Raw genomic sequence first — 26,618 nt, 5'->3', positions numbered from 1 at the left:
CTTTTCCAGACTTACTTGCATTTTTCCCAAGACATTTTGACCCTTAATTCAGGCCAACATCATCACCAAAGCACATCAAAGTTCTGAGAATATGGTAGTTCCCTGGAGAAAACGGGCCATTTTAAAATGAATTAATAACTATGTAGAAATTTAAAGACTTTTCAAAGATTTTTTATTTTTTCTGTAATTTAAAGACAACTCAAAGACTTTCCAGACCTCAAAAAATTCAAAGACTTTCAAAGGATTTTCCCAATGCTATGGACTCTGTGTCAGAGTACTGTAAAATGACTAATTTTCACTTGGTTTAAATTTTGCTGATTCAGCATTTCAGGCATATTCATTGGGTTATAAATTCTCGTATGTATTCTATGCTATGAATAATTAATCCTTTTACTATATGGTATCTTACGGACAGGCGATCTCTGGCAGAGATATTAATTTGATGGCCTAGATCAACACAACTTTATACGTAGGGCTATATATTGCCTATATGCTGAATAGCTCTGTAAACAGGTCTGGTCTGTGAATGTGGAGATACTTGTTTTCACCGAGACCTTGTTATATTGGACAATGGTTAATAACTCTAAACATATTTAAAATGTATACGTAGCTGATATTATAACCGTGCGACACCAAGAACAAATATTTGATTTGAAATTGAACTATTCATAAATATATTGCTCAATTCCGCTTTTCAAGTTATGATAAACCTCACCTACCTTTGATAAACAATATCATGCACACTAATCCAAGAAAGTGTCTAAATCCAACATTTTGTTTCATTTTTATTTTGTTTATATCGACGATCCATGAATCCACCGGTCACATCGCGCTGAATATTTTGAATCGCGTTCCAGAACACTTTCACCACAACGTCATGTGATGGCGCTATTGACACTGAACTTTTTCTACACCAAGTTAAGGGGACTCTGTGACAAGATGGCGCTGGTGGGTAAACGTGGACCTGTATTTCTTCGTAAGTATATGCATTGCATTTCAGCGACTGTGTTGATTTTTTAGTATGACACCATATTCCTTGCATTGGTGAAATGTTGCTGTTCCATCATTATTGCTTTCCAGTCCAACTCGCCCGGCCCCTTAGATTTAGCATGGTAGCGTTCCACTTTCCTTGGACGGCTGTCACTGCACTGTCGCTCATTTTAACTTTTAAGTTGACTGGTTCGCAATAAATAATGTGTGCATGCCCGACGTCTTATTTTCAACTTAGCGTATGGTTACTGAATGTACACAAAATTCGTTGTGTTTACATGTAAAAAAAAAAAACGATAGCAACAAAACAAAACATTATTCTACAACACCAAAAAATACAAACAACATACTGAAGATTTTTTTCATATACAAACGTGTTGTTTTTGCAGAATTCCTAGCTAACTCAAAGATTACTCAGTTATTTTGTAAATCAGATTTTTTTTTCTTTTGCTAAACTGTACCGGTACTTTCCATTCTATTGTGTGTTGAATTAAATTATGTTGTAATTTGCTAATTCAAGATGTATAAATAATTTTAAGGGCATTGGTTGTCACACCATGTCAGGTTGATATGGGTCCCATAGCAACATATACAATTTAATGCATAAAAAAATATTGTGATAGTTTCCAAAAATTTGTTTATGCGCTGCATGACGATCAGAGTTTTTTCTAGACAAAAACTGCAAGAGGGAGCACTGGAATTCAGTGGCGCCACCAAGTGGGGGAGATAGGGTTCTCCTTACCGGGGTGTTGAATTTTTGATAATTCTAAGTTAAAATAGAGTATTCTATGGCTTCCTTTGGGCCAAAATTACTATGAGACAGGTAACAGTTGAAGACTGTGGCCACATGTGATCCCTGGTCATTCAGAATTTTATGGTTGTAAGAGGATCTGCTCCCCAAGGTAAGGGGGCACATGGCCATGGCATGAGGGCGCTGCACCCCTGTTCCCTTGTTAAAAAAAAAATCCCTGACGATGACCACCTTTGTATAAGTTCAAATCAAATTGAAGATTATTATATCAGTCATGCTTATCATACATATATTTTAGTTTGTTCATATCATCAGTATATCAAAGATAAAAAACACAAAGTTGGGTTCACAGGAAAATTTTAGAAAATATAGAAATAAGTAATATTTAAATGATCCAATAAAGAGTACAGTATGGTCTTACAAGGGTAACTTAATATGGCTGCCTTTAAGCTGCCTTAGCTTTTATTCTGCCAGCCCCATGTACTTTTACATTGACTTAACCAGGTTAGGCTGTATGCTGCCTTAGTTTGCTTTCAAAACTTACATGTATCTGATATTGAAAACACTGTAGACATTCTTAAACACAAAAGATAAACAATCACTAATTCATTTGGCAAAATATATCTTTGAGTGCTTCAATTCAAGAAATAACACCCATAAACAAAAAATACCAGCTGGTTTATAATTTTTATAATTAATATAACTCATTAAGATACCTTTTCTGTTTTGTTTTTATAACCATTCCTTGTTCTCCCTGTTTTTTTTTTAATTTTTATTTAATTATGTTTTCATTTTGTCTTTTTAATTCTAATTGAATACTCTGCCTATATATGTCTATATAAGCATAGGTAAATACTACAAGGAATAAGATGAAATGATACTCACTTTTAAAAATTATAAAGCCTGCTGATAAAGCCAGCTTGAAAGTTATACCAGGATGGTACTGTATAAAGATTGACTTAACAAATTTGGATTCAAAGGCTTAAAGCCTATTCATAATTTATTTGAGAAAGCTTGCCCAAATATTTTTTTCAAAAATAAATTTCATAGAACTCAATGTTAGAAAAAAAATGCATTTTATGATTTTTTTTAAAACAAAAGTTTTTGAAATAATTCAGGACAACAAAATTACCTAATGATTTTTACAGCCTATGTCACCATATATTACTTATTTTTACCTTGCCATTTATTCGATGTTATCACCATATTTAAGATATGGCAGAGTTTCACTGCCATTAGCAACATATGGGAATTAAATACTGTCAAAATGACCACAAGCAACTAAAATACAACCATCTTTTTAAGCTGGTGACCCCCTAACTTATCCTTATATTGCCTTATATATCAGTAGAACGATATACTGTAGAATACTTTATTTTCGCTTGGAATTAATTTTCACTATTTTCGCTGTAGGGAATGGTTCAGTGAAAATAAAATCCAGCAAATATACTTTTTTTTTTCCTATATTTTACATTCAACTCAGTGAAAATAAATTCCATACAAAATACCCAAAAAGTCTTTTCAGCGAAAATTAATTCCAGCTATTAAAATAAAATATTTTACAGTATTGGAAAATAAAATTCTGGTATTTGCATTCATGAGTAGGCTTCTACCTTAATGTTATGTCGGTCACTAATATATTGTCATCAATAAATGTCAGTAATTGCAGTGTCAGATATTCAAATATCTTGTGTGTTTGGGAGTAGACAACCGGTGAATATTATTTGAAATCAGAACTAGCAATAACTGGAATTTTACTTCTTAAAATTTATTACTTACATATTATTTCTCGGGATGTCATAATTTTATTATTCTTAATTTTATTTTTAGGACCGGAATTCATAAGATGTTTATCACTGAGCACACCAAAATGGACAGACCCCCCAGCTGTTACCACCAGACCCCCTAAGACGGCTATTATGATGCTTAACATGGGCGGCCCAGAAACTGTCTCTGAAGTGTATGATTTTCTACACAGACTCTTCTCAGACCGTGATATCATTCCCCTTCCATTCCAAAGGTAATTTACAATAATATTACATTGTAAAATGCAAATATTTTAAAATTTCTCATCAGCTATCGAATAGTTTAAAGCCTAGGTAAGATTGAAATAACATTTTCTTGTTAGAAAAGAGTTCCTTTTTGAACCACCATCAATTACGCTAACTTTAACCATCAGCCCAATTCCTCCAATTAAATTGGGGAGTGCTGGAGGGTAGGGGTGGATTAGAGTTGTGAGTGCACTGTACAACATTTTATAATTATCTTTAATTATGATATACCCTAAAGTGTCTGTGATATATTTTTTTTATTAGACGCATAAAATCCTTAGGAAAGGATAAAAAGGGTCTTACAGAAAGAAATTAAAAAAAAAACTACAATCTAAAAAAGAAAACAAAAAATAAAAACTTTTCTAAAAAAAATAAAACAAGTCAAAAACAAAAAAGACAATTTGCAGCCAATGGTGAATACAGAATATAGAATGAACACAAAATGTGGCCTAATACACTGATAGTTGTTGTTGTTTTGTTCCATGGCTGTTTTTTAAGAAGACAGCTAAGGCTGGTGCTAGAGTATGGTTTCCCATAATCAAAATGAATTTATTCTGACTATTTTCTTTTTCAAAATTTGAAATTTTATTTTGTGCAGTCAGGAATAATTTGTCCCTATGGTGACTGTAAGCTGGACATTTCATTACAAAATGTTGCTCATCCTCAACTATATTTTGGCTGCACATATCACATGTGATATGCCCACCAATATGTTTATGTTTTTGGTTCCTGTTGCTGTGAAATGGACATTTGTAAAAAAGAAAATTACCGCACTGTACCGCGTTAGTGCCCATGCCCAGTCAAGTGTCCAACCCACCCCCACCCACCCCACTTTGGGGCAATTTTTATATTCAGGGTCACATTTGACAAAAGCGTCCACCCCTTCAAAATGCCACTAGTTTAAAGCTTGGTCTTTGATCATTGCTTAACGAATACTGGTAATTGTTTTTATGTGTCGACTGCCATGAATATGTTGTGAATGTGTAGACCATGGTAACTACGCTTCAACAATGACCTAAAGTAAAAATGTGGTAAATATTTCATGCCAAATTCAGTTTACCTATCAAAAATTGCTAGTTACCAGTTTTCTGAAAAAAAAAACATGCCATTTATTCGCCAAAAGCAATTCCAACAGATCATACTCAGACATCGATAATTCACTTCTGCATTGCATTACCAGAAAGTTTTCGAAAATTTCTGAAGAATTGCGTCGGTACAACACAGCATTCTGATTGGTTAATAACAGACTTGACCCATTAGGTCAAAGAACGTTGTTGCAGGTCAAATCATGCACGAATATATCATGGCGAAATGTGCTTTTCATTAAGAGTTTGTGTATAATCCAACACATTCGTCAGTGGAGATAATGATGAAGATTTTGACTTTGACTGTGTTCCAACAGACTCTAATATTTTTAAATTTGGATGGTATGTAATTAATATTGTATTAAAATGTGCATATTTTTTGTGATCAGTTCTGTTTCTTCATTGTAAAATGCATGCAACTGATCTCATAATTTTATTTTCCCTCAAAGATGTAATATCGCCCTCAATCTGTCACATGGTGAATTAACTTTGTCATTTGCATTTTTTCCCGAGGGGTGCTCAGGTAAGCGCCCACCCCTAAAAAATCATGATTTTTGAGTTGAGGACACCTGGTGCTAAATCGGTCTAGTACGGTAAATAATAAATCAATTGGAAAAGATTTTGAGTTGTAGCCATGCCCCCTTCCTCTTCTTGCAGACAAGTCTTTCCAGCCTTCGAACCCCTCTCAAAATGAAACTGTGCTACTAAATGTCAGACGTAGCAGTGTGTGTTGCACACCGATTATCGTTATTATAGTTTTTACAATTGCATGAATTACAAGTATAGTAATGAAAAACGTGTTTGTGTTGTTTTGTAAATTAATGGAATATTTAAAAATCCATTAAATATGAAATAAATTCATTTGATTATATTTCTAAGATGCAGGAGTCATCATGTAACAACAGGCCAAAAAAAATAAAAAGGCTCTGGGCAGTGTGAAGCACTGCAGCAAGGCCGACATAGGCGGTCAGGGGAGAAAGTAGACGTTTAATTTGGGTTTGTAGCCGACCATATGGTTCTAATGAAACCCCTGAAGGTGTTAACAAATACTGAACATTTGATTTACCAATAGCATTATACATAGACTGTCTCCAGTCGGTTGTACGTGCTATTAATCTGTTATTATTAATAAATATTGTGTATAAACGTAATAGGCGTGAATAAATTGCGAGCGCTCGGACAGGAAGTATGGAGTGTCGTTAGGCATGACTGACTGTCCGGTGCTGCAATTCACTGGTAAGATTTCCGGGTACTTTCAGATGCAAATGAATACATGTAGTTGCGCGAATGTCTATCATTTTATCGTGGCCAATCGTGAAAAGAGTCAGGGGTCGCAGGCTACTAGGATCGCCCACGACATATGCGAAGTTTGTTTTGTCCTGGTTTTGACTGTACAATGGTGCTATACGCGATCGCGATGCTTTCCATAGCAGTTTTTGATATCATGGCACAAACAAATCTTGACGAATGCATTATAAAAGTGCTGAAACGTTTAGACTACCATGCCAGTGAGACGCTATCGCAAACTGCGCATAGGGAAGAAATGTGTCCGTCAGCCTGCTGTGTTGACATTCGTCTTGTCAAAAAAACTCTTTTTGAAACCAGGGATCCCCCACTTTCAGTTGCCATTCTGCATTCTTTTAGAGGAAAATGTCTGCGACCTTTCCAATAACTCTTGCTTAGTTTGTTGAAATTACTTCCTGAACTCATCCATCTTTTTTTGCAGTCAACACTCTCAGTCCACATTTTCTGCATGCATACGAACTGGCAAGATGTAGATCGATCGTCTGCCACAACAAATTTGATTTCTTCGCATCCCGTAGTTCTGTTGAACCCGCGAAACGGTCTCCTCTGGTTTTCTATATTTTCTATTTGACTGCCACAAACAATGCATGTTGTTTCCTTGGTTCTAGGCGATTTAATAGTTTTCTTTGCTATTTTGGTTGGAGTGACTGTATTCATTGTGCTTATAACGTGAACAACCAACGCATTCAGGGGTCGTTTAGAATGAGTTTGCATACATTATGTTAATATAATTTATTTCGTGACGTCAGCATCAACTAAGAACTATTCATATCAACTAGAAACCTGCAGACGGGGACAGTTTCTCAGGACTGAAGTCCCTTATGTGAAATGGTTCGCATTTCCCATCAACTTAAAACGCCTTCGGCGTTCGATTATCTAGGATACACGATTACATTAGGCCCGAGGACTGTCGACAGTCTACATTATATAGTACACGTATTTACAATTGGTCTTCAATAAAATACAATCACACTTACAAAGTAGCATTGATATGTGAAATTAAAATCAAAGTACCAAAATAAAGTCTGGCATACAAATAATGTATCGGGCAGCTCTTCGATTTTTTTCCAAATACTAGTATTCACTTTGCCAAATGGCCATTAGGAACAGATGCGCATATGAAATCCAGTACTGGATATATCTTTAGTTTTAATTTTGTCTTTTTGCAATAGGCTATCAGCCAAGAATGCCCTTGTAATAGCTACATCACTATGTCACATGCACATATTAATTCTTCTGTCATTTCATACCTCAGTTTTTCATCTTTATTGTCAATATCCAAATAAGGATACGATAATGCAATAAAGATTATTATTATTATTATTATTATTTTATTATAGTAAGTTAGCGCCATGGATTGCTAAGCGCAGAACACCCAAGATAATAGAACAATACAAAAGAATAGGAGGCGGCTCACCTATCAAGAAATGGACGCATAAACAAGGAGAGTCTCTGGTAAAGCTATTGGATGAAATGTCACCATATACTGGTAAGGTAATAAACTACTCTGGATTTCATTATCAGCTCATAGTTTTTGTCAACATAAATACTGAAATAACACACACAGTGGTCAAAATTAGAGCCTGTCTACCTGTGCCAGAGAATCAGATTTGAGCTGGGACAGGTAAAAGTGAAAATTGTCTGTCTCTATAAAACTCCCGATATGCATGGCTTGTCCACTTGTTAAACGCCTTTTTTTTTTAATTCTATGTCACTACAATTATGACAGCCGTGCTATGATTCCTTACCCCAGGAGGGCGCCAGTTTTGTTCCTTTATTCTTGTTACGAATTGTGTTGTTTATAATATATATTTTTTGTAACATAAATTTTGGCAACCAACAATTTTGTACATGGCTACTAAACTTTCCAGTTGTTCACCACTGATTGGAACTTGCCAATGGCCACCATGAAAAAGAAGTCAAACTTAGTATGTATGCATGTGTTGGACCAGGCCTTGTTGATACTAGCAAGAAGACATGTGCAGTCATAGAAATTTTATTTTGATATATCGGATTCTGCCGTAAATCGCCCAGGACCATTAAACGGCATTTCATGTTTTTAAAAAAATAAATTGGGACCAAGAAACCGCCCAGGGCGATTTTTTCGGCAGTTTTTTTAAGGTGTTATTTTAATCTTTTCTGATGCCTAAAAATTTTGCCAAAGTCATTGGCGCCTATTCAAGAGTATTGATGTTTATTGCAACTAGCGTGAATGAGTTAGCTTCGTTTTGACAATGAGCTGTTATCGCAGTAAACAATCTTAAATTATTCTACAAATGCTGAGTTTATCTTTTGAAAACAACTATTTTTTTTTATTTAAAAACAAATCATGCCGCTTTTTCATCAAAATCCAAGCCAAAAGATGGTACAACATCGACAAATCTCTTCCGTACTGCGTTCAATAATATTAACATATTTAAATGAACTATGGTAATTTGAACACGTTGGCATCATCCATCGTTTTCATTGGTTAATTATCGATTTGACCTGTCAGGTCAAAGAACACAGTCTCAGGTCAAACATGGAAGATATTCATTTCTACAGCATCGAGCGCTGAAAATGTGATTGGAATCATTCGCTTACGATGAAACAAGTTGAATATATTTGCATTTCATAACAATTCAACGAATTTATTTTTTGCACGTTATTATAATCATCTAGGTAATAATCAACAATTGTGAAACGCAGCATGACCGGAATGCGATACCGCGATCATTTGCTACTAAGCAATGCAGTTGCAGTTCCTTTTTATTTGAAACGTCTTTTACTAATAAAATGAAACAATATAATTGTATTTGTAATTTTTTTGGAGAAAGATGCGCTGTCTACTTTTTAATCCAACAAGAAAAAAATGTATGAAATTTTAGATTAGCTTCTGTAATAGTGTCTTTCGTTTTGGGTGGTCCAACTGTCGGCGTTGAAAATCGGCTTAGAAGGATTTTTTAATGAAAATATAAGCCCCCTAAAAATATTTGATGATAATTTTCTGAAAATTTGAACCCCAAATAACCGCCCACCAGTCGTGAAACCACCCAGGGTGATTTTTCGGATGGGCAAATTTACGGCAGAATCCGGTATTTTCTTTTAGGGACAAATTCATATAATCCGTTCACTCAACATTTCCATGGCTGGTATGCTCTGCCACACCCTCTATAGTTGTTACCAAATTTTTTGATGTAATAAATATCCTAATGACACGCATTAATTGTAAGCTGCCAACCAATGAGAAGACAGCTATTGATCTGATCTCTTATAAGCTATTATAACTCATGCATGTCCCCAACATGTAGAATTCTCATTTCCCGAATTGATAGCGTTTGGGCGTTGATCGTTTGTGCGCTTGCGCATATCTTGTGACCTGGGGTCAACAAACTGGAATGCACAGAGTCGCAGTGCACAAAACATCACAGTTTCCAACTCGCAACTTAAAAATTCACCTGAAATAAAACTGCCATCATCTTTTAACTAACTCATAGCAGTCTCTGAAAAATTACACACTATTCTGTCTCAGCAAGAATAACGAACATGCAAATTATCTTTGGCCATAGCGTAATATTTTCATATTTTTTGTGGATATTTGTCAGTCGTATTTTAACCTGTGATACACACAACTATTATCTTTTTCAACTGGGGATTCCCATTTCTCAGCTGTCTTAAATGGTTCTTCTAGCTGCCCTCACTTGTACCCATCCACACTCACTCCACTATCATTAAAAAACTGTTTAAAATATGCGACAGATTTCTTCATGTCTACTGGTGCTATTTTGATTTTTTATATTTGACTTTTTATATTGAAAAAAATTATGTTTGCTTCAGTACTTTTTGACTCTTGTGTGAGAAGCACACAATGAGTCTTTGTTGTTACCCTGTCTGTCTGTATGTATGTATGTCTGTTCAAAAGATATCTGAAGAACTGATGACCAGATTTTAATGATACTTTGTACATAAATGCTCTGGGACAATGTATCAACCTGGTTAGTTTTGTGTAAAAATGTGTGCAAACAAATCACCTAATTTGCATAATAATTAGTAAATTTTTTATTTCTGTAACTTGTTACATAGATTCTCTAGGACAATGCTCAGACCAGAGTATTATAAACTTTTATTTTCATGTTGCGCATCTCGTTATAGCAGATGAATCTCAGCTTTCTTAACTTAACTTTCAAGCTGGCCTATCAGCTGGATTCATAAAAACTTACCGGGGGGTATATATATGTATATAATTTTTAATGTGAGTATCAGTATCCTTAATAATTTCATAGTATTTACCCATGTCTCTAATACGAGATATAAATAGACAGATTACACTGTATAATATAAATATGCAGCAGATTTAAAAGCAAGCCAAGCTAGCTTTAATCAGCAAAAAGTCAGTGCTAAATGTTAAGTTATGTTAAAATTATATTAATTGATGTATTGATAATGTTTATTTTCTTTGCAGCACCGCATAAATATTACATAGGATTCCGATATGTAAATCCACTCACAGAAGACACTATAGAACAAATGCAACGGTAAGTAAATATTACATAGGATTCCGATATGTAAATCCACTCACAGAAGACACTATAGAACAAATGCAACGGTAAGTAAATATTACATAGGATTCCGATATGTCAATCCACTCACAGAAGACACTATAGAACAAATACAATGGTAAGTAAATATTACATAGGATTCCGATATGTCAATCCACTCACAGAAGACACTATAGAACAAATACAACGGTAAGTAAATATTACATAGGATTCCGATATGTCAATCCACTCACAGAAGACACTATAGAACAAATGCAACGGTAAGTAAATATTACATAGGATTCCGATATGTCAATCCACTCACAGAAGACACTATAGAACAAATACAACGGTAAGTAAATATTACATAGGATTCCAATATGTCAATCCACTCACAGAAGACACTATAGAACAAATACAACGGTAAGTAAATATTACATAGGATTACGATATGTAAATCCACTCACAGAAGACACTATAGAACAAATACAATGGTAAGTAAATATTACATAGGATTCCGATATGTCAATCCACTCACAGAAGACACTATAGAACAAATACAACGGTAAGTAAATATTACATAGGATTCCGATATGTAAATCCACTCACAGAAGACACTATAGAACAAATACAATGGTAAGTAAATATTACATAGGATTCCGATATGTCAATCCACTCACAGAAGACACTATAGAACAAATACAACGGTAAGTAAATATTACATAGGATTCCGATATGTCAATCCACTCACAGAAGACACTATAGAACAAATACAACGGTAAGTAAATATTACATAGGATTCCGATATGTCAATCCACTCACAGAAGACACTATAGAACAAATACAACGGTAAGTAAATATTACATAGGATTCCGATATGTCAATCCACTCACAGAAGACACTATAAAACAAATACAACGGTAAGTAAATATTATAAAACAATAATAAACTTAGAGTTTTTGATATTTTAAGTAAACTGTGTCATGAACAAAATTTTGCAGCTATTTTGTGACCTGTGTATGTCAAATGGCTGTGTTGTGAGTAGTATACAATTGGTTCCTATGGCAGAAATACTTCAACATATTTTAAAATTTGGTTTGGTGACCTATGCTAAAAACATTATATGTAGTGTTGTAAAGGCTACGTATGGAAATCACAAAAAAAATGAAGAATAGTACAAGTTAGTTATCCATGGAAAATATTCAAAATGGCCACTTTTTGAATTATTTTGCATAGGATTTCTTGAAAACACATCCTTCTTTCCTCCTAAAAACTATGAATGACTTGCATGTATGTGAATTATCACACAACAATTTTTGATATTTTAATGGTAGCAGACTACATTGTACCTTAAAAAGGTATTTATAAACAGGTGGTCTTCATATGGAGGTTGGATTTTTTTTCATTGATTGCTTACTAGTTTATTTGACATAGTAATTTGTCCGAAAATGTCAATATTTTCAAGATATACTTTGTGGTTATTACCGTATTTATCCGGGCAAACGCCCACCCCCCAACTTTTGACACAATAAATAAGTTGAGGTCATATCTGGCATATCATACACAAAAAATAACAAAAACATATTTTCATAAACATATTTGTTGACTGTGGTTGTATTAACAGATGACTTTCTTGAAGTCTGTCGTGATGCTTATAAAATTTTTTTAAATATAATTGTTAATTGCGTAAAAGAAGAGGTGAACGCAAAATAGCTGTGACGGCAAAATAGGTAATTTCGCTTTCTGCCTTCAGGGCAGCGTGTTCAACGCTGATTTACATTTATTTGACAAGATCTTTTTTTCAGAATCATAACAGTCTATAAAAATGTATATTAAAGCAGAAATGGTAGTTTTCTTTTTGAAATATGTCAGGGCCCTAAAAAAGGGCTGGCCGTTTGATTTGTGCTTCCTGTATAAGGAGAGTCGCGAAGCAAGTGTTGCACTCAGTCGGCCGTAGCGTCATCAACAAGTAAACCATACTGAGAGAGAGGTTGAAGTCAGGTTATTTTGGCTTTATAAAATATTTGGTAGCAGCTTGCAAATCCATAACTGGGACAAGCAATTTTGCAATGTCATGCCGAAGACTGTCAACTTTTTTACCGTCTTTCATCACTGCTATTGCATTTCTATCATGAAAACTATTCTTCTGTCGTGGATAAAAAAAAACTTCCTATTATAAGCCCACCGCGATATCCATATAGTGAGTTTGACGAAGATAGTAATGAACTTACAAATAAAGATCAAACAGCTATGAATTTTTATTATTTTTAATGTGTAAATTTGTAAATTATTATTGATCTTGTATGGCAGTTGATCCGTAATTTGTGAAGACCGGAAATAATTTTATGCAGTTTAACCCCTGACAATTTAGTTCATTTTGGGCGTGTTTGTCAGAGGGGAAATCCTAATTTAAATGATTGCTCACTGTTGATTTTTATTATTTCTGGTTTATTTGTCACATTATAAGCAATACATTTTTGTTTTATTTCTAATGTTACATATTGTTGATTTATTTCCGTTGCATGTTTTCATTTGCCATTCTATTCCTTGCTGCAGTTCGATCTGAGTGTTTTCAATTGTTTTTGTTTTTTTGCAGAGGATATACAGGCAAACGCCCACCCCTATTTTTTGGCAATTTTCCATGTTCAGGACCCTGGGCTCTTACCCGAATAATTACGGTGCTATTATTAGACATGTATGGTGGTTATGAGAATAAGTTGCGCTCACACTGTACTTTTACTTTACATGGAAAATGAAGGAATGTATTGGTGTAATATTATTGTCATGGTAACTTTGTTTCCTTAGAGATGGTATAGAGAGAGTAGTTGCATTTACTCAGTACCCACAATACAGCTGTTCTACCACAGGAAGTAGTTTGAATGCCATATATAGATATTGCAAATCTAAAAGCCAATCAGATTCCAGCAGACTACAATGGAGTGTCATTGATAGATGGCCAACACATCCAGGCTTTATTGAGGTATGTCCCCTGTATGTAAATGGTTTGAACCATACTAGCATGAACCATACTAGCATGCCCTCACATAAATTAGTTGTTTCTATTGTCAAAATAAGACATTCAATATACATGTATATTCAATAAATACAACAAATGTGGTCTACAGTTAATATTCACTTTTATTGGAGATACACTTCTAATAAAGCAAATACAATAAATCATTTAACAATACCGTAATTTCTCTATTAGTAGCGCATTCACTCATGTAAATCTCTGGTTATAATAAATTATATTTTAAGCGGGAATAATTCAATATACAACAAATGTGATTTTTGATTTATATGTGATTCTAACAGAGCAAATACAATATTTTATTATTCTATTTTGACTAATCAGCCTCTTATTGGCGTCTACAGTTGACATTGTTGTTTTATTGCAGGCGGTAACTCAGACAATTCAAGATGAAATTGAGAAATTCCCTGATAATGTCAAAGATGATGTGGTCTTATTATTTTCAGCTCACTCACTGCCTATGACTGTAAGTTGCCATGGTAACCCAGCATTTTGCAACTGTAATATGACTTCAATGTGTCAAATAAAATCTATAGAATTATTTACAATAATAATAATAATTTTATTTACCTAGAAAATATTTCATACAATACACAAAGTTATACATGCAGTCTAGGTAAAATGGAATCTGAAATAGCTTAAAAGCTAGTCGAGTCAGATAATAATGGAGGATAATGCAGGAAATGTGACAAATAACAGCTTATATTGAAAAAAAAATTGATGCTTGTTAACGATATATCGTTCCTGAAATGAGTACAAGAATACATCTGTAAATTAAATAGTTGTTCTACTATAAAACTGACAGTAATGCATATCTCTGGGGCAAATACAAAAACAAGATTTTGAATACTGTGATAATGTAACTTCCAAGCTGTAATCTGTGAAAAATAATCTATTGTGGAAATAAAATACCGGGGTACTGTATTATATTAATTTTCGCTATTTTAACTTGTAATTAATGATTCAATGAAAATAAAATCCAGTGAATATACTATTTTTTTATTTTAACAAAGGATTGGGAAGCATTATTTTAGAAAACATTTCACAGAATCCTGTATTTTATATTTAATTATATTCAATTCAAGGTTATTTTGATGTTATTCACAGATATTTGATAATTATCGTTAATATTTGTGATTTATCACAGGTTGTGAATAGAGGCGATCCATACCCACAGGAAGTGGCAGCAACTGTACACAGAGTCATGGAATCATTGAATTTCTCACATCCTTATAGACTAGTATGGCAGTCAAAGGTCAGATACCTCATTCTATCCAATAACTCCCATCATGCATTAGACTAGTATGGCAATCAAAGGTCAGATAATCATACCTTATTCTACGCAATCACTCCCATCATGCATTAGACAAGTATGGCAATCAAAGGTCAGATAATCATACCTTATTCTATGCACTCCCATCATGCATTAGACTAGTATGGCAGTCAAAGATCAGATAATCATACCTTATTCTATGCACTCCCATCATGCATTAGACTAGCATGTCAGTCAAAAGTCAGATAATCATACCTTATTCTATGCAATCACTCCCATCATGCATTAGACTAGTATGGCAGTCAAAGGTCAGATAATCATACCTTTTTCTATGCACTCCCATCATGCATTAGACTAGTATGGCAGTCAAAGGTCAGATAATCATACCTTATTCTATGCACTCCCATCATGCATTAGACTAGTATGGCAGTCAAAGATCAGATAATCATACCTTATTCTATGCACTCACTCCCATCATGCATTAGACTAGTATGTCAGTCAAAGGTCAGATAATCATATCCTATTCTATGCACTCCCATCATGCATTAGATTAGTATGGCAGTCAAAGGTCAGATAATCATACCTTATTCTATGCAATCACTCCCATCATGAATTAGACTAGTATGGCAGTCAAAGGTCAGATAATCATACCTCATTCTGTGCAAACACTCCCATCATGCATTAGACTAGTATGTCAGTCAAAGGTCAGATAATCGTATCTCATTCTATGCACTCCCATCATGCATTAGACTAGTATGGCAGTTAAAGGTCAGATAATCATAGCTTATTCTATGCCATTACTCCCATCATGCATTAGACTAGTATGGCAGTCAAAGGTCAGATAATCATACCTTATTCTATGCACTCCCATCATGCATTAGACTAGTATGGCAGTCAAAGATCAGATAATCATACCTTATTCTATGCACTCACTCCCATCATGCATTAGACTAGTATGGCAGTCAAAGGTCAGATAATCATACCTTATTCTATGCACTCCCATCATGCATTAGACTAGTATGGCAGTCAAAGATAAGATAATCATACTTTATTCTATGCAATCACTCCCATCATGCATTAGACTAGTATGGCAGTCAAAGGTCAGATAATCATACCTTATTCTATGCACTCCCATCATGCATTAGACTAGTATGGCAGTCAAAGATAAGATAATCATACCTCATTCTATGCAATCACTCCCATCATGCATTAGACTAGTATGGCAGTCAAAGGTCAGATAATCATACCTTATTCTATGCACTCCCATCATGCATTAGACTAGTATGGCAGTCAAAGATCAGATAATCATACCTCATTCTATGCAATCACTCCCATCATGCATTAGACTAGTATGGCAGTCAAAGGTCAGATAATCATACCTTATTCTATGCACTCCCATCATGCATTAGACTAGTATGGCAGTCAAAGATCAGATAATCATACCTTATTCTATGCACTCACTCCCATCATGCATTAGACTAGTATGGCAGTCAAAGGTCAGATAATCATACCTTATTCTATGCACTCCCATCATGCATTAGACTAGTATGGCAGTCAAAGATAAGATAATCATACCTCATTCTATGCAATCACTCCCATCATGCATTAGACTAGTATGGCAGTCAAAGGTCAGTTAATCATACCTTATTCTATGCACTCCCATCATGCATTAGACTAGTATGGCAGTCAAAGATAAGATAATCATACCTTATTCTATGCCATTACTCCCATCATGCATTAGACTAGTATGGCAGTCAAAGGTCAGATAATCATACCTTATTCTATGCACTCCCATCATGCATTAGACTAGTATGGCAGTCAAAGATCAGATAATCATACCTTATTCTATGCACTCACTCCCATCATGCATTAGACTAGTATGGCAGTCAAAGGTCAGATAATCATACCTTATTCTATGCACTCCCATCATGCATTAGACTAGTATGGCAGTCAAAGATAAGATAATCATACTTTATTCTATGCAATCACTCCCATCATGCATTAGACTAGTATGGCAGTCAAAGGTCAGATAATCATACCTTATTCTATGCACTCCCATCATGCATTAGACTAGTATGGCAGTCAAAGATAAGATAATCATACCTCATTCTATGCAATCACTCCCATCATGCATTAGACTAGTATGGCAGTCAAAGGTCAGATAATCATACCTTATTCTATGCACTCCCATCATGCATTAGACTAGTATGGCAGTTAAAGGTCAGATAATCATACCTTATTCTATGCCATTACTCCCATCATGCATTAGACTAGTATGGCAGTCAAAGGTCAGATACCTCATTCTATATGTAGTAACTCGCATCATGCACAGTTCTGTTGGGGTCACTATACACAGGTTTGACTGTTTTACTTCCACTGTAGGTAGGACCACAACCGTGGTTAGGACCACAGACAGATGAAGCTATTAAAGGTTATTGTAAAAGAGGACAACGTAATCTGTTGCTGATACCGATAGCGTTTGTCAATGACCACATAGAGACACTACATGAACTGGATATTGAGTACGCCGGTCATCTCGCCGCCAAGGTAAATAAAATATCATATATAATGTACAGTAAAGTCTAAGTGTAAATGAAATTTCAAGCTGGCTCTCAGCTGTCTTTGGTTTGTTTTTTCATGAAAGCTTATAATTTTTAAGGAGAGTATTATTGTCGTCAATAATTTCAACTTATTCTTTGTATAATTTACAAATGTTAATAATATGAGACATTGAAGCCAGCTCAAACCAAACTAAAGTTATGATCAAACCATACTGTATGATGTAAAATACTTGTTTTCGTTAATTTTACACGAAATTGATGATTCAGTGAAATTCAAATCCAGCAGATATACATTTTCAGCTCCGTCGACGACGCAGAGCTCTTCATACTACTGATTGTTCAGCGTATGTAGTCTGTTGTCAACTTTTTACATTTTTGTCTTCTTCTTCAAAACAGTTAAACCAAATGCTTTCATATTTGCAACATAGATTCTTGGGGTAGTCCTGAGTCAGATTTGTTCGTTTCGTGATGATACCTTTGATTTTGTCATTTTTGGTAAAAAGTGATATTTTCGACTTCTTGTTGAAAACTGCAAGTCTGATTGCTTTGTTACTATACATATTGTTCATTTTCTAATGATATCTTCAGTTCTTAATTGAAATGTGCATTGCTAACAGCAGAGCTATCTCAGCCGACAGGCTGCTAGTTATACCGTACTTTTCATTCAACTGGTCAATAATCAGTGAAAATAAAGTACAAAGTACCCCAAAATGTCACCTATTAATTCCAGCTAAAGAATTTTACAGTAGTAGAGTGGAGTCGCTTGTTCAGACATACAATGACACATTGTATATTACTTTATGTCTTGTTACAGTGTGGAGTGGAGAACATTAGAAGATCTGCCGCTCTTAATGACCATCCAATATTCATACAAGTGAGTCTTGTTATCTTGTATCTTACAATACCTCTGTCGTATATTATGAGGTTATTACGAGGATACCTTAAAGTATGCATGAAGACAGTACAGCAGGAGTATTGACCGACATGCAGCGAAGTCGATGCAAGGGCGTACTGTCTCTTTGAGGTATTCTCGTAATAATCTTACCGATATTATTATTATTATACATCTCTTCCGTCCAAGGATACATTATGGGAATGCTGAAATCCAAAAAAGTTTAGAACAAAATCAGCAAACTTCTTTGTGTGGAGTCCAGTCAAACCCTGGTGGCAGCCATGTTTGTTTTTATTATTAGAGGACACTTGCGCGCGTAATCATTCCATATTTGGAACTCGCATTTCCTAATATGGTAGGATCAAATACACTGTAAAATACTGCAAAATTACGGCACGCTGTAACTTATGGTGATACGGTGACAGATATATAACATACCGTATTACCCTAGGCATGCGCCCAGGGGCCTGAACATACAAAATCGGGAAAAAATGGGGGTGGGTGCTTACCCGAGGACCACCCCAAAAAAGTTTTATAAAGTTGTTTTTGTGATCGTATGATAAGGTCAAATAAAGGAATGCGAGGTTTCAATAAACGTGAGCACTCGGTCAAGTACTGTGGGAACACTAAGACACGGGGTCGAATTTCAAGAATAAAACTTGTTTTATGTCAGCGAATGAAGTTGTATTACTCACTGAAATTGGCTACAAAGTATGGTAAGTATTGTAATCAATGCACGGTTACTTTTTTAGTAACCGTGATCAGTGCATGCAAGTCGAAACGGCCGGGAAAAACTACCGCTTGTAATCCAAGATGGCGATGACCTCATTAGCATAATTTTGTTCACGCACGTATTGATACATCGCATCGTAATTACTGAAGAATAGCAGACAGGGTTATGAAACAAATAAACCTTTTATTACTGATGTGAAATGTTTACAAACTATTGTGAATACATAAACATATCCAAATGGCGATACATAAAAAACAGACTGAAAATATACTCTGGTCAACCTCATTAACATGATTTATTCACGCACCCACACACGTGACAAAATTACAAAAATAACGATGATGCAACAAGTTCTTATCGTCGGCATGCCTTATTATGGTTATCGTAATGGACTTGAGGTCGGCAAAATGTTTTTTCTTCAACGACAGAAAAATAATCCACATGACCGTAATGCCATAGCTGTGATGAAGGATGGAAAGAAAGTAGCAAGTTTACGACGTGATGTCTCAAAAGTGCTAGCTCCCGTTATGGATTCACAGTCAGCGAAATGCTACGTTTTGAAACCAAAGCTAAGTGCTTCAAACCACTCACCAAGGTATGGATCGTTGCAATATTGGATTCATCGTGAATGAAGAAAAAGCGGAACGTGTGCGCCAACATGCTGCGTGGTTCATCTTACGTCGTTAAGTTCCAATGAGTTTTTACGTAAAAACACAAACAAAGCGGCCCTTTTCAGGGCCACCACACACTCCAAAAAGAGAACTACCGTAACAAACACACTATTTAAATAAATCGAACGCGTTCGTTTTTGACAAATAAAACTTTATTGTTGACCCCGTTCTTGGCTAAAAATCATCCTGGGCGTTTAACCGAGGATGTCCCCAACATGTAACTTTTGTGAAAACAGGGGGTTGGGCGCTTGCCCAGGGAGGGGCACATGCCCGGGGTAATATGGTATATGTTATTTTTATTTTCTACTACAGAAAATGCACATTGATAGTTATCTTAAAAAAAACTTCACTACATTTATTAAATTTTTATTTTGCCAAAAAAATAATTTAAAATATAAATATAAGTATAACTACAAATGAAATCAGTGCAACATTTTTTGTGTGCCTCAAGTTACCTATACAATCACGGGCAATTTGATTTTTCTTGAAGACTGACCCCAGCATTTGATTTTTAGGGATTCTATTCTGATTCAGGATCCTTCACAAAATCAGTCCACTCTGGACATCATACTAATGAACTTGTTTCTTTCCTTTTTAGGCGCTTGCTGACATTGTCAAATCTCATCTGGATACTAACCAGCCATGTTCAAGACAGTTACCGTTACGGTGTCCAGGATGTAGGAATCCAAGATGTGCACTTACCAAGGAATTCTTTCTGAATAGAGGATTTATTGACACTAAATAGAATTTTTGCATTTTTTGACCTGCAATGCCATCTTTTTGTTTACATGACATTTTTGTTTCTAACCTACACATAACATTATGATTTGAATATTTTGTCACTTTGCTCCAATAATGTAAGTGAAATATTTAAATTTTATATGAATTTCCATTTGTTATTGACATTGATTTTTACCAGGTCACATTCATACCAGGATGTGTGACCTTTTAAAGGTCACATTAATACATGTACTAGGATGTGTGACCTTTTAAAGTTCATTTTAATACCAGGATGTGTGACCTTTTAAAGGTCATTTTAATACCAGGATGTGTGACCCTTTAAAGGTCATTTTAATACCAGTATGTGTGACCTTTTAAAGGTCATTTTAATACCAGGATGTGTGACCTTTTAAATGTCATATTAATGCCAGGATGGTGTGACCTTTCAAAGGTCATTTTAATGCCAGGATGTGTGACCTTTTAAAGGTCACATTAATACCAGGATAAAAAATGTCCAAATGGCTGTTGGTATTAAATATACATGAATGAGTTAATAAAATAACTTGATGAAAATTATTTCACAGCAGATCACACGCTATTACATTCGTTATCAAACATTGCATACTGGTTGGAAAAATGATGTCATATGACAGTGCAATGACCCTTATATCAGTATATAGATTACTGACAATCTGAAAAAAAAATACTGAAATAACTAATACTAATAATGACACTTTTGGTATATTATTAAATTTAATTTTTTTATTGTCATTCTCAAATTTTACAAATTGAATACAAATTAAATATTTCTTTGTATTTTCCTCTCAAATCTTCTAAATATTCATTTGACTGTCAACAGTTCTTGGGTCTTATTTGTAGCCGTGACTGTAAATTTACTTTCAGTATTTTTAATTTGAGGTATTTTATTTTATTGAACTGTCAATACACTTGTCATTTGCATAAAATAAGAAACATTTTTTCTGTGAGAATGTAGTCTGATGATAATGTGAAATAAACATAGTGTATCACATTAAATCAACAACAACTGTGGTGTTGCTATGGTTATCATGTATCCATGGTTACTATCATGTGATCTAATTTAGATTAGTATAGTTTTCACAGCTTGTGTAAAATGTATTATCGCAAAGGCTCAAGGGTAGATGCTTGTTTGTAAACAATGACACGCTATGGGTACCTGACGCATGCGTAGGTGACGACTCCATCACTTTAAGCAGCTTCTATCTAATCACTACATACATGACACTGCAAGTTTAACCTAACCTTTTCACGACCAGTTTCCCTATATTCACCACAAATTCACAAAATAGTCTCACTTTATAGTTTGCCCCTTCCTTCAGTAAATTGGGACAAAAATAGCTGAAAATTAACTCAAATTTTTTCTGTTCGCTCCAGAAATATGAAAAATATAAGAAAAAAGTGCAGACAAATTTTGACGAGAAGTCTGGTGGTAAAAAGGTTAAGACAGCACAGAACAGAACAAATCTGATTAATTCAGGGTTGAAATCCATCCATGCATTAATTAATTACCTGTGATTAGTTTTGTATGTGTTTCTTAATATGCAATGTAACAAGTACTGTTGCAGATAGAGACATGCAACCGATGCTATAATTGTGTTGTCTGACAGATATATGACCATCATATATGGTCATTATTTCATTAAATATGTATAATTGTTAAACCATAGCTACTTGAAAACACCCTGATCATTGCTTACAGTTTTATTTTTCAATACTGTATTTGCTCTATTATAAGCACATGTGCTTATTGTGCAAATATAAATGACAAGAACATGTCTATGGTCAAAATGACACGTATTTCAATGATTTTGCATGCAATAAACCAAATATTTGCGTTGTGTGTATTGAAAATGTGTTTTTAATGTTACAGTATTTGTACTTCATGCCTCAGATACCTTTAGCGCCTGGGAGTTCTTTCTAAGCTTTCTTTGATCCCGAATGTAGTGGGTTTGAAGTAGATGAGTTTTTGCATGAGAATACTCCAAGGGTCAAACTACTAGAACTATTATTTCTTTACAAATAGGTCTATGCCTCCTATTTTTTTTTTTTTTTTCAAAATGTAGTTTCAGACAAATTATTTCATCACCTAGAGTTTTTAAAAAAAATCTTAAACATTTTTTTCTAGTTAAACGGACTTTGTTTTACTGTTTCCATCAAATAGTTCCATGTTTTCTGCGATCTACATTTACCTCAAAAATTAGGACTGTGTTTTTCACATATAACCTTGTTTGGAATTACGCAATATATTCGCAAGAATTAAAACACATTTGTAAATCTGTATTGAGCAGCCTTAACTCCAAGCCGGATAGTTTTTATTTTCTGTCACAAATATGAGCCATAGTTGAGCAGACTACTCTGCATAATTTACATACAATACAGTCCAATTGTAACTTGTCATTTATTTAGATCGTTCAGTTTTCAAAACCGTCATATATCCCAAATTGTAAATGTTGGTCAATTTCACATTTTTTTTTCACAAAAAGTCAAAGCCAGCTGAAAGCCAGCTTGGAAGTTAAGTTACACTCGGACCGTACTGTGTGTGGCAGTTTTGAAACAAAACTACAATGTAAGCACTCCATAAGGCAGAAATGAATGCGTTTCCACCATATTGGATTTTGCAAAGGATTGTGGGTTGAAAATTGATCCGAAGAGGGCGTTGTTTTTTTGTTTTTGTTTTTTTTTGGGGGGGGGGTCTTTTCCATACATGAATAATTACATTATTGGATTCTGTGTGACCTCTTCACTTCATCAACATAAACAACAAAACAACAAATGCTAAGGAGAACAATGAAGGCAAAAGTAAATCTGTGTAGCTTCCATATACTTTGCAGAAGCATGCACAATATCCACTGTTATAGACAGTCAAGGATGAATAAAAAAAACCTGTATCTGGTGAATCCCTCTCAACACATGGGAAGGACGAGCACATTCCAAGCCCTCGATTGTGATCATAGGATTTCCATAGCGTCCCCAGACTAACTTTCATCTAAAAAAAATATACTGGTAAAAAAAAAAGAATCTACCCTAATAGAAGTCGCACCCATTCTTTTTGAACAATTGAGAACCAAAAATTCATCATTTCTCATATGTGTGGATGCTCTAATAGAAGCCGCAACCCCTCTGTTGCATTGTAACATTTTAATAGAAGTCGCGGCTTCTAATACAGATTTTACAGTACTATTTTAAAAGACTACTTTATTCACACATCTACGCTTGAATGTGGGAAATGTCACAGCAGTTTTTAGCAAGGTCCATCCATCGATCGATTGTTTCAGTTTTCAGCGAGTTCCATCTATCGCTTCAGTTTTCAGCGCGTTCCATCGATCGCTTCAGTTTTCAGCGAGTTCCATCGAACACTTCAGTTTTCAGCGAGTTCCATCGATCACTTCAGTTTTCAGCGAGTTCCATCGATCACTTCAGTTTTCAGCGAGTTCCATTGATCACTTCAGTTTTCAGCGAGGTCCATCCATCGATCATTTCAGTTCTCAGCGAGGTCCATCCATCGATCATTTCAGTTCTCAGCGAGTTCAATCGATCGTTTTTTTTTGAATAATTACTATATGCAATCCTATTTTCTGAATGTATTTAGGTTTTTGCATGAATATCTATACCAGTCTGTCTTTCTACATATACAGTGTAAAAAACATAACGAGTTGTTAAAGCCATTCTCAGATTGACTACAAAATATACACTCAGAATTTGGAAAATGGACACATAACGGGATGATCTCCAGAAATTTAATTGCTTGACGACTTCAAAAGATGATGTAATAATAAAAAAGATTGGCAACTATATTTATAACGCATTTCAATCAAGCAATGAAAATGCCATTTGATATGTAACACTTGTTTTATCCCAATAACAACTACGTTAACTTTCTTTTTGTAGTAGTAGTTATGACAACTAATCTTTATTGCTATTAACTGATAGAAACATTGTTTTTCTAAAAATGCAATAAAGTTATTAATATTAATAATAATTTTTCAAGGCAAAAAATTAAGCTGTTTTTACATACAATATATTGAATTATTACAGGTACAGCAACACTATGTGCAGTTTGACAATTTGATAGCGACACAATTTGTATTTTTAATTAAATGAATCAAATTGTAGATATAACACAACACTGACTCAAAAAAATCAATTTTGACCGACCATGGAGAAATCTCTGTAATTTACATAATGCATAAGTATTAATAAGCAAATATAGTATGCCTTTGTTAGGACTGCTGCTGTGTAGCTGGATATTTGCATATCCAGGGTCTTAAGGGACGACATCAAAAGATCGATGTCGGATAAAAAACTTAATTCCTTTAGTTTTTTTCCAAACCCCCTACCCCCCACTGAAACTTAATTGATAAATATTGGTCATGGCGTCAGACTACATTCACCATTAAATACAAATTGATAGTTTTTTCTGTTTTTTTCCCTTTTCGGTTATTTCTGTCCATGATTGGATAGAACAAAAACGAACAACAAATACTTCAAGATTGTTTTGACTTCATTAAAAAATAAAATCGTTTTTGTAGGATGGAAACTTTTTGAGGTCAAAACCCCCCACCCCCAAACTAAAGGAAATAAGTTTTTTATCCGACATCGATCTTTTGACGTCGTCTCTAAATCCTTGAACATGCTTGTTGTATCCAGGGCTGGGCAATGATAATAAAGGGAGGGGGGTTAAAACACTTATTCTTTTAGAAGATCTTTTTTTTTTTCGTTTTTTTTTTTTATAAAATTATTTAATTTTTTTTCAGTTATCAAACATTCAAAAAATAAATGTATGAAAAAGCAAAGTATTAAGAAGTGTTTTGTTTCTTTAAAAACCCAACAATGGACACTGGTACGTCCCTGACTGGCAGCCTGGTTTAATTGAACTCGGCAACAATCCCAACAATGGACACTGGTACGTCCCTGACTGGCAGCCTGGTTTAATTGAACTCAGCAACAATCCCAACAATGGACACTGGTACGTCCCTGACTGGCAGCCTGGTTTAATTGAACTCGGCAACAATCCCAACAATGGACACTGGTACGTCCCTGACTGGCAGCCTGGTTTAATTGAACTCAGCAACAATCCCAACAATGGACACTGGTACGTCCCTGACTGGCAGCCTGGTTTAATTGAACTCAGCAACAATCCCAACAATGGACACTGGTACGTCCCTGACTGGCAGCCTGGTTTAATTGAACTCGGCAACAATCCCAACAATGGACACTGGTACGTCCCTGACTGGCAGCCTGGTTTAATTGAACTCAGCAACAATCCCAACAATGGACACTGGTACGTCCCTGACTGGCAGCCTGGTTTAATTGAACTCAGCAACAATACACCGTTTGTGTATACTTACTGAACCAATTGAGTGAACATTGCTCAACAGTTGACCCGTTTATTCTGTATTGTAAAAGGATCTGTTCACTTGAAGGCAGTCCACGTCGTCAAAGCACTGTGACAGATGCATTCACTGTGTTGCCCACTAGAGGGGGCGACTATTTGTAATCATGGGGGTGGCTTGTTGGAATGGAGACAAAAATGCAAGACAGGTCTTGCAGAGTTAAAATATGGTCGCAATCAAGAAAAATAAAAAATTGAAGACAAAACACTGCGAAAAAAATTGCCCCCCCCCCCCACGATTTCAAATGTTCGACTCCTACAAAGACCGTACCATTAATTTGATGGGAGTTGTTGAGTCTGAAAAAAACAAATGCTGAATAGATGCAATGGTCTCATTTTAACAACATATTTTGAAATAATATGAATGCCACAATGAATTTACTAATTTTAAATATACAAAAATGACATCGGCATAAATCCCTCCCAATTTACACAAACAAATAATGGTATAACCAAAGCAGAAGCAGCTGACTGAGTCGGTCGGTCTCATTATTTTATGAAATACATGTAGATGAGTTTTGCATTTTTTTTTTTGTCAGATTAAAACTTTTTTTTTAATAGTTAACTAGTTTTCTTGATATGCGTGTGTATTCTGACAGCAGACGTC

General features: G+C 34.8%; 1 protein-coding gene across 1 annotated transcript; it reads left to right on the top strand.

The window, feature by feature from the left end:
- The first annotated feature begins 921 nt into the window (after positions 1-921).
- On the top strand, positions 922-22,470 carry LOC100376967 (ferrochelatase, mitochondrial-like). Its single transcript, XM_085494600.1, has 10 exons — positions 922-976; positions 3,572-3,761; positions 7,523-7,671; positions 10,624-10,696; positions 13,505-13,679; positions 14,098-14,196; positions 14,878-14,985; positions 17,386-17,550; positions 18,379-18,438; positions 20,459-22,470. Exons 1-10 carry the CDS (start codon positions 940-942, stop codon positions 20,603-20,605), a joined length of 1,203 nt encoding a protein of 400 aa, XP_085350726.1. The 5' UTR covers positions 922-939; the 3' UTR covers positions 20,606-22,470.
- Positions 22,471-26,618: the final 4,148 nt, after the last annotated feature.

The sequence above is a fragment of the Saccoglossus kowalevskii genome, chromosome 20 (genome assembly GCF_978046115.1).
Source record: "Saccoglossus kowalevskii chromosome 20, keSacKowa6.1, whole genome shotgun sequence".
NCBI lineage: Eukaryota > Metazoa > Hemichordata > Enteropneusta > Harrimaniidae > Saccoglossus > Saccoglossus kowalevskii.
The sequence above is the reverse complement of the archived record's forward strand: the minus strand, read 5'-3'. Positions and strand labels throughout refer to the sequence as shown.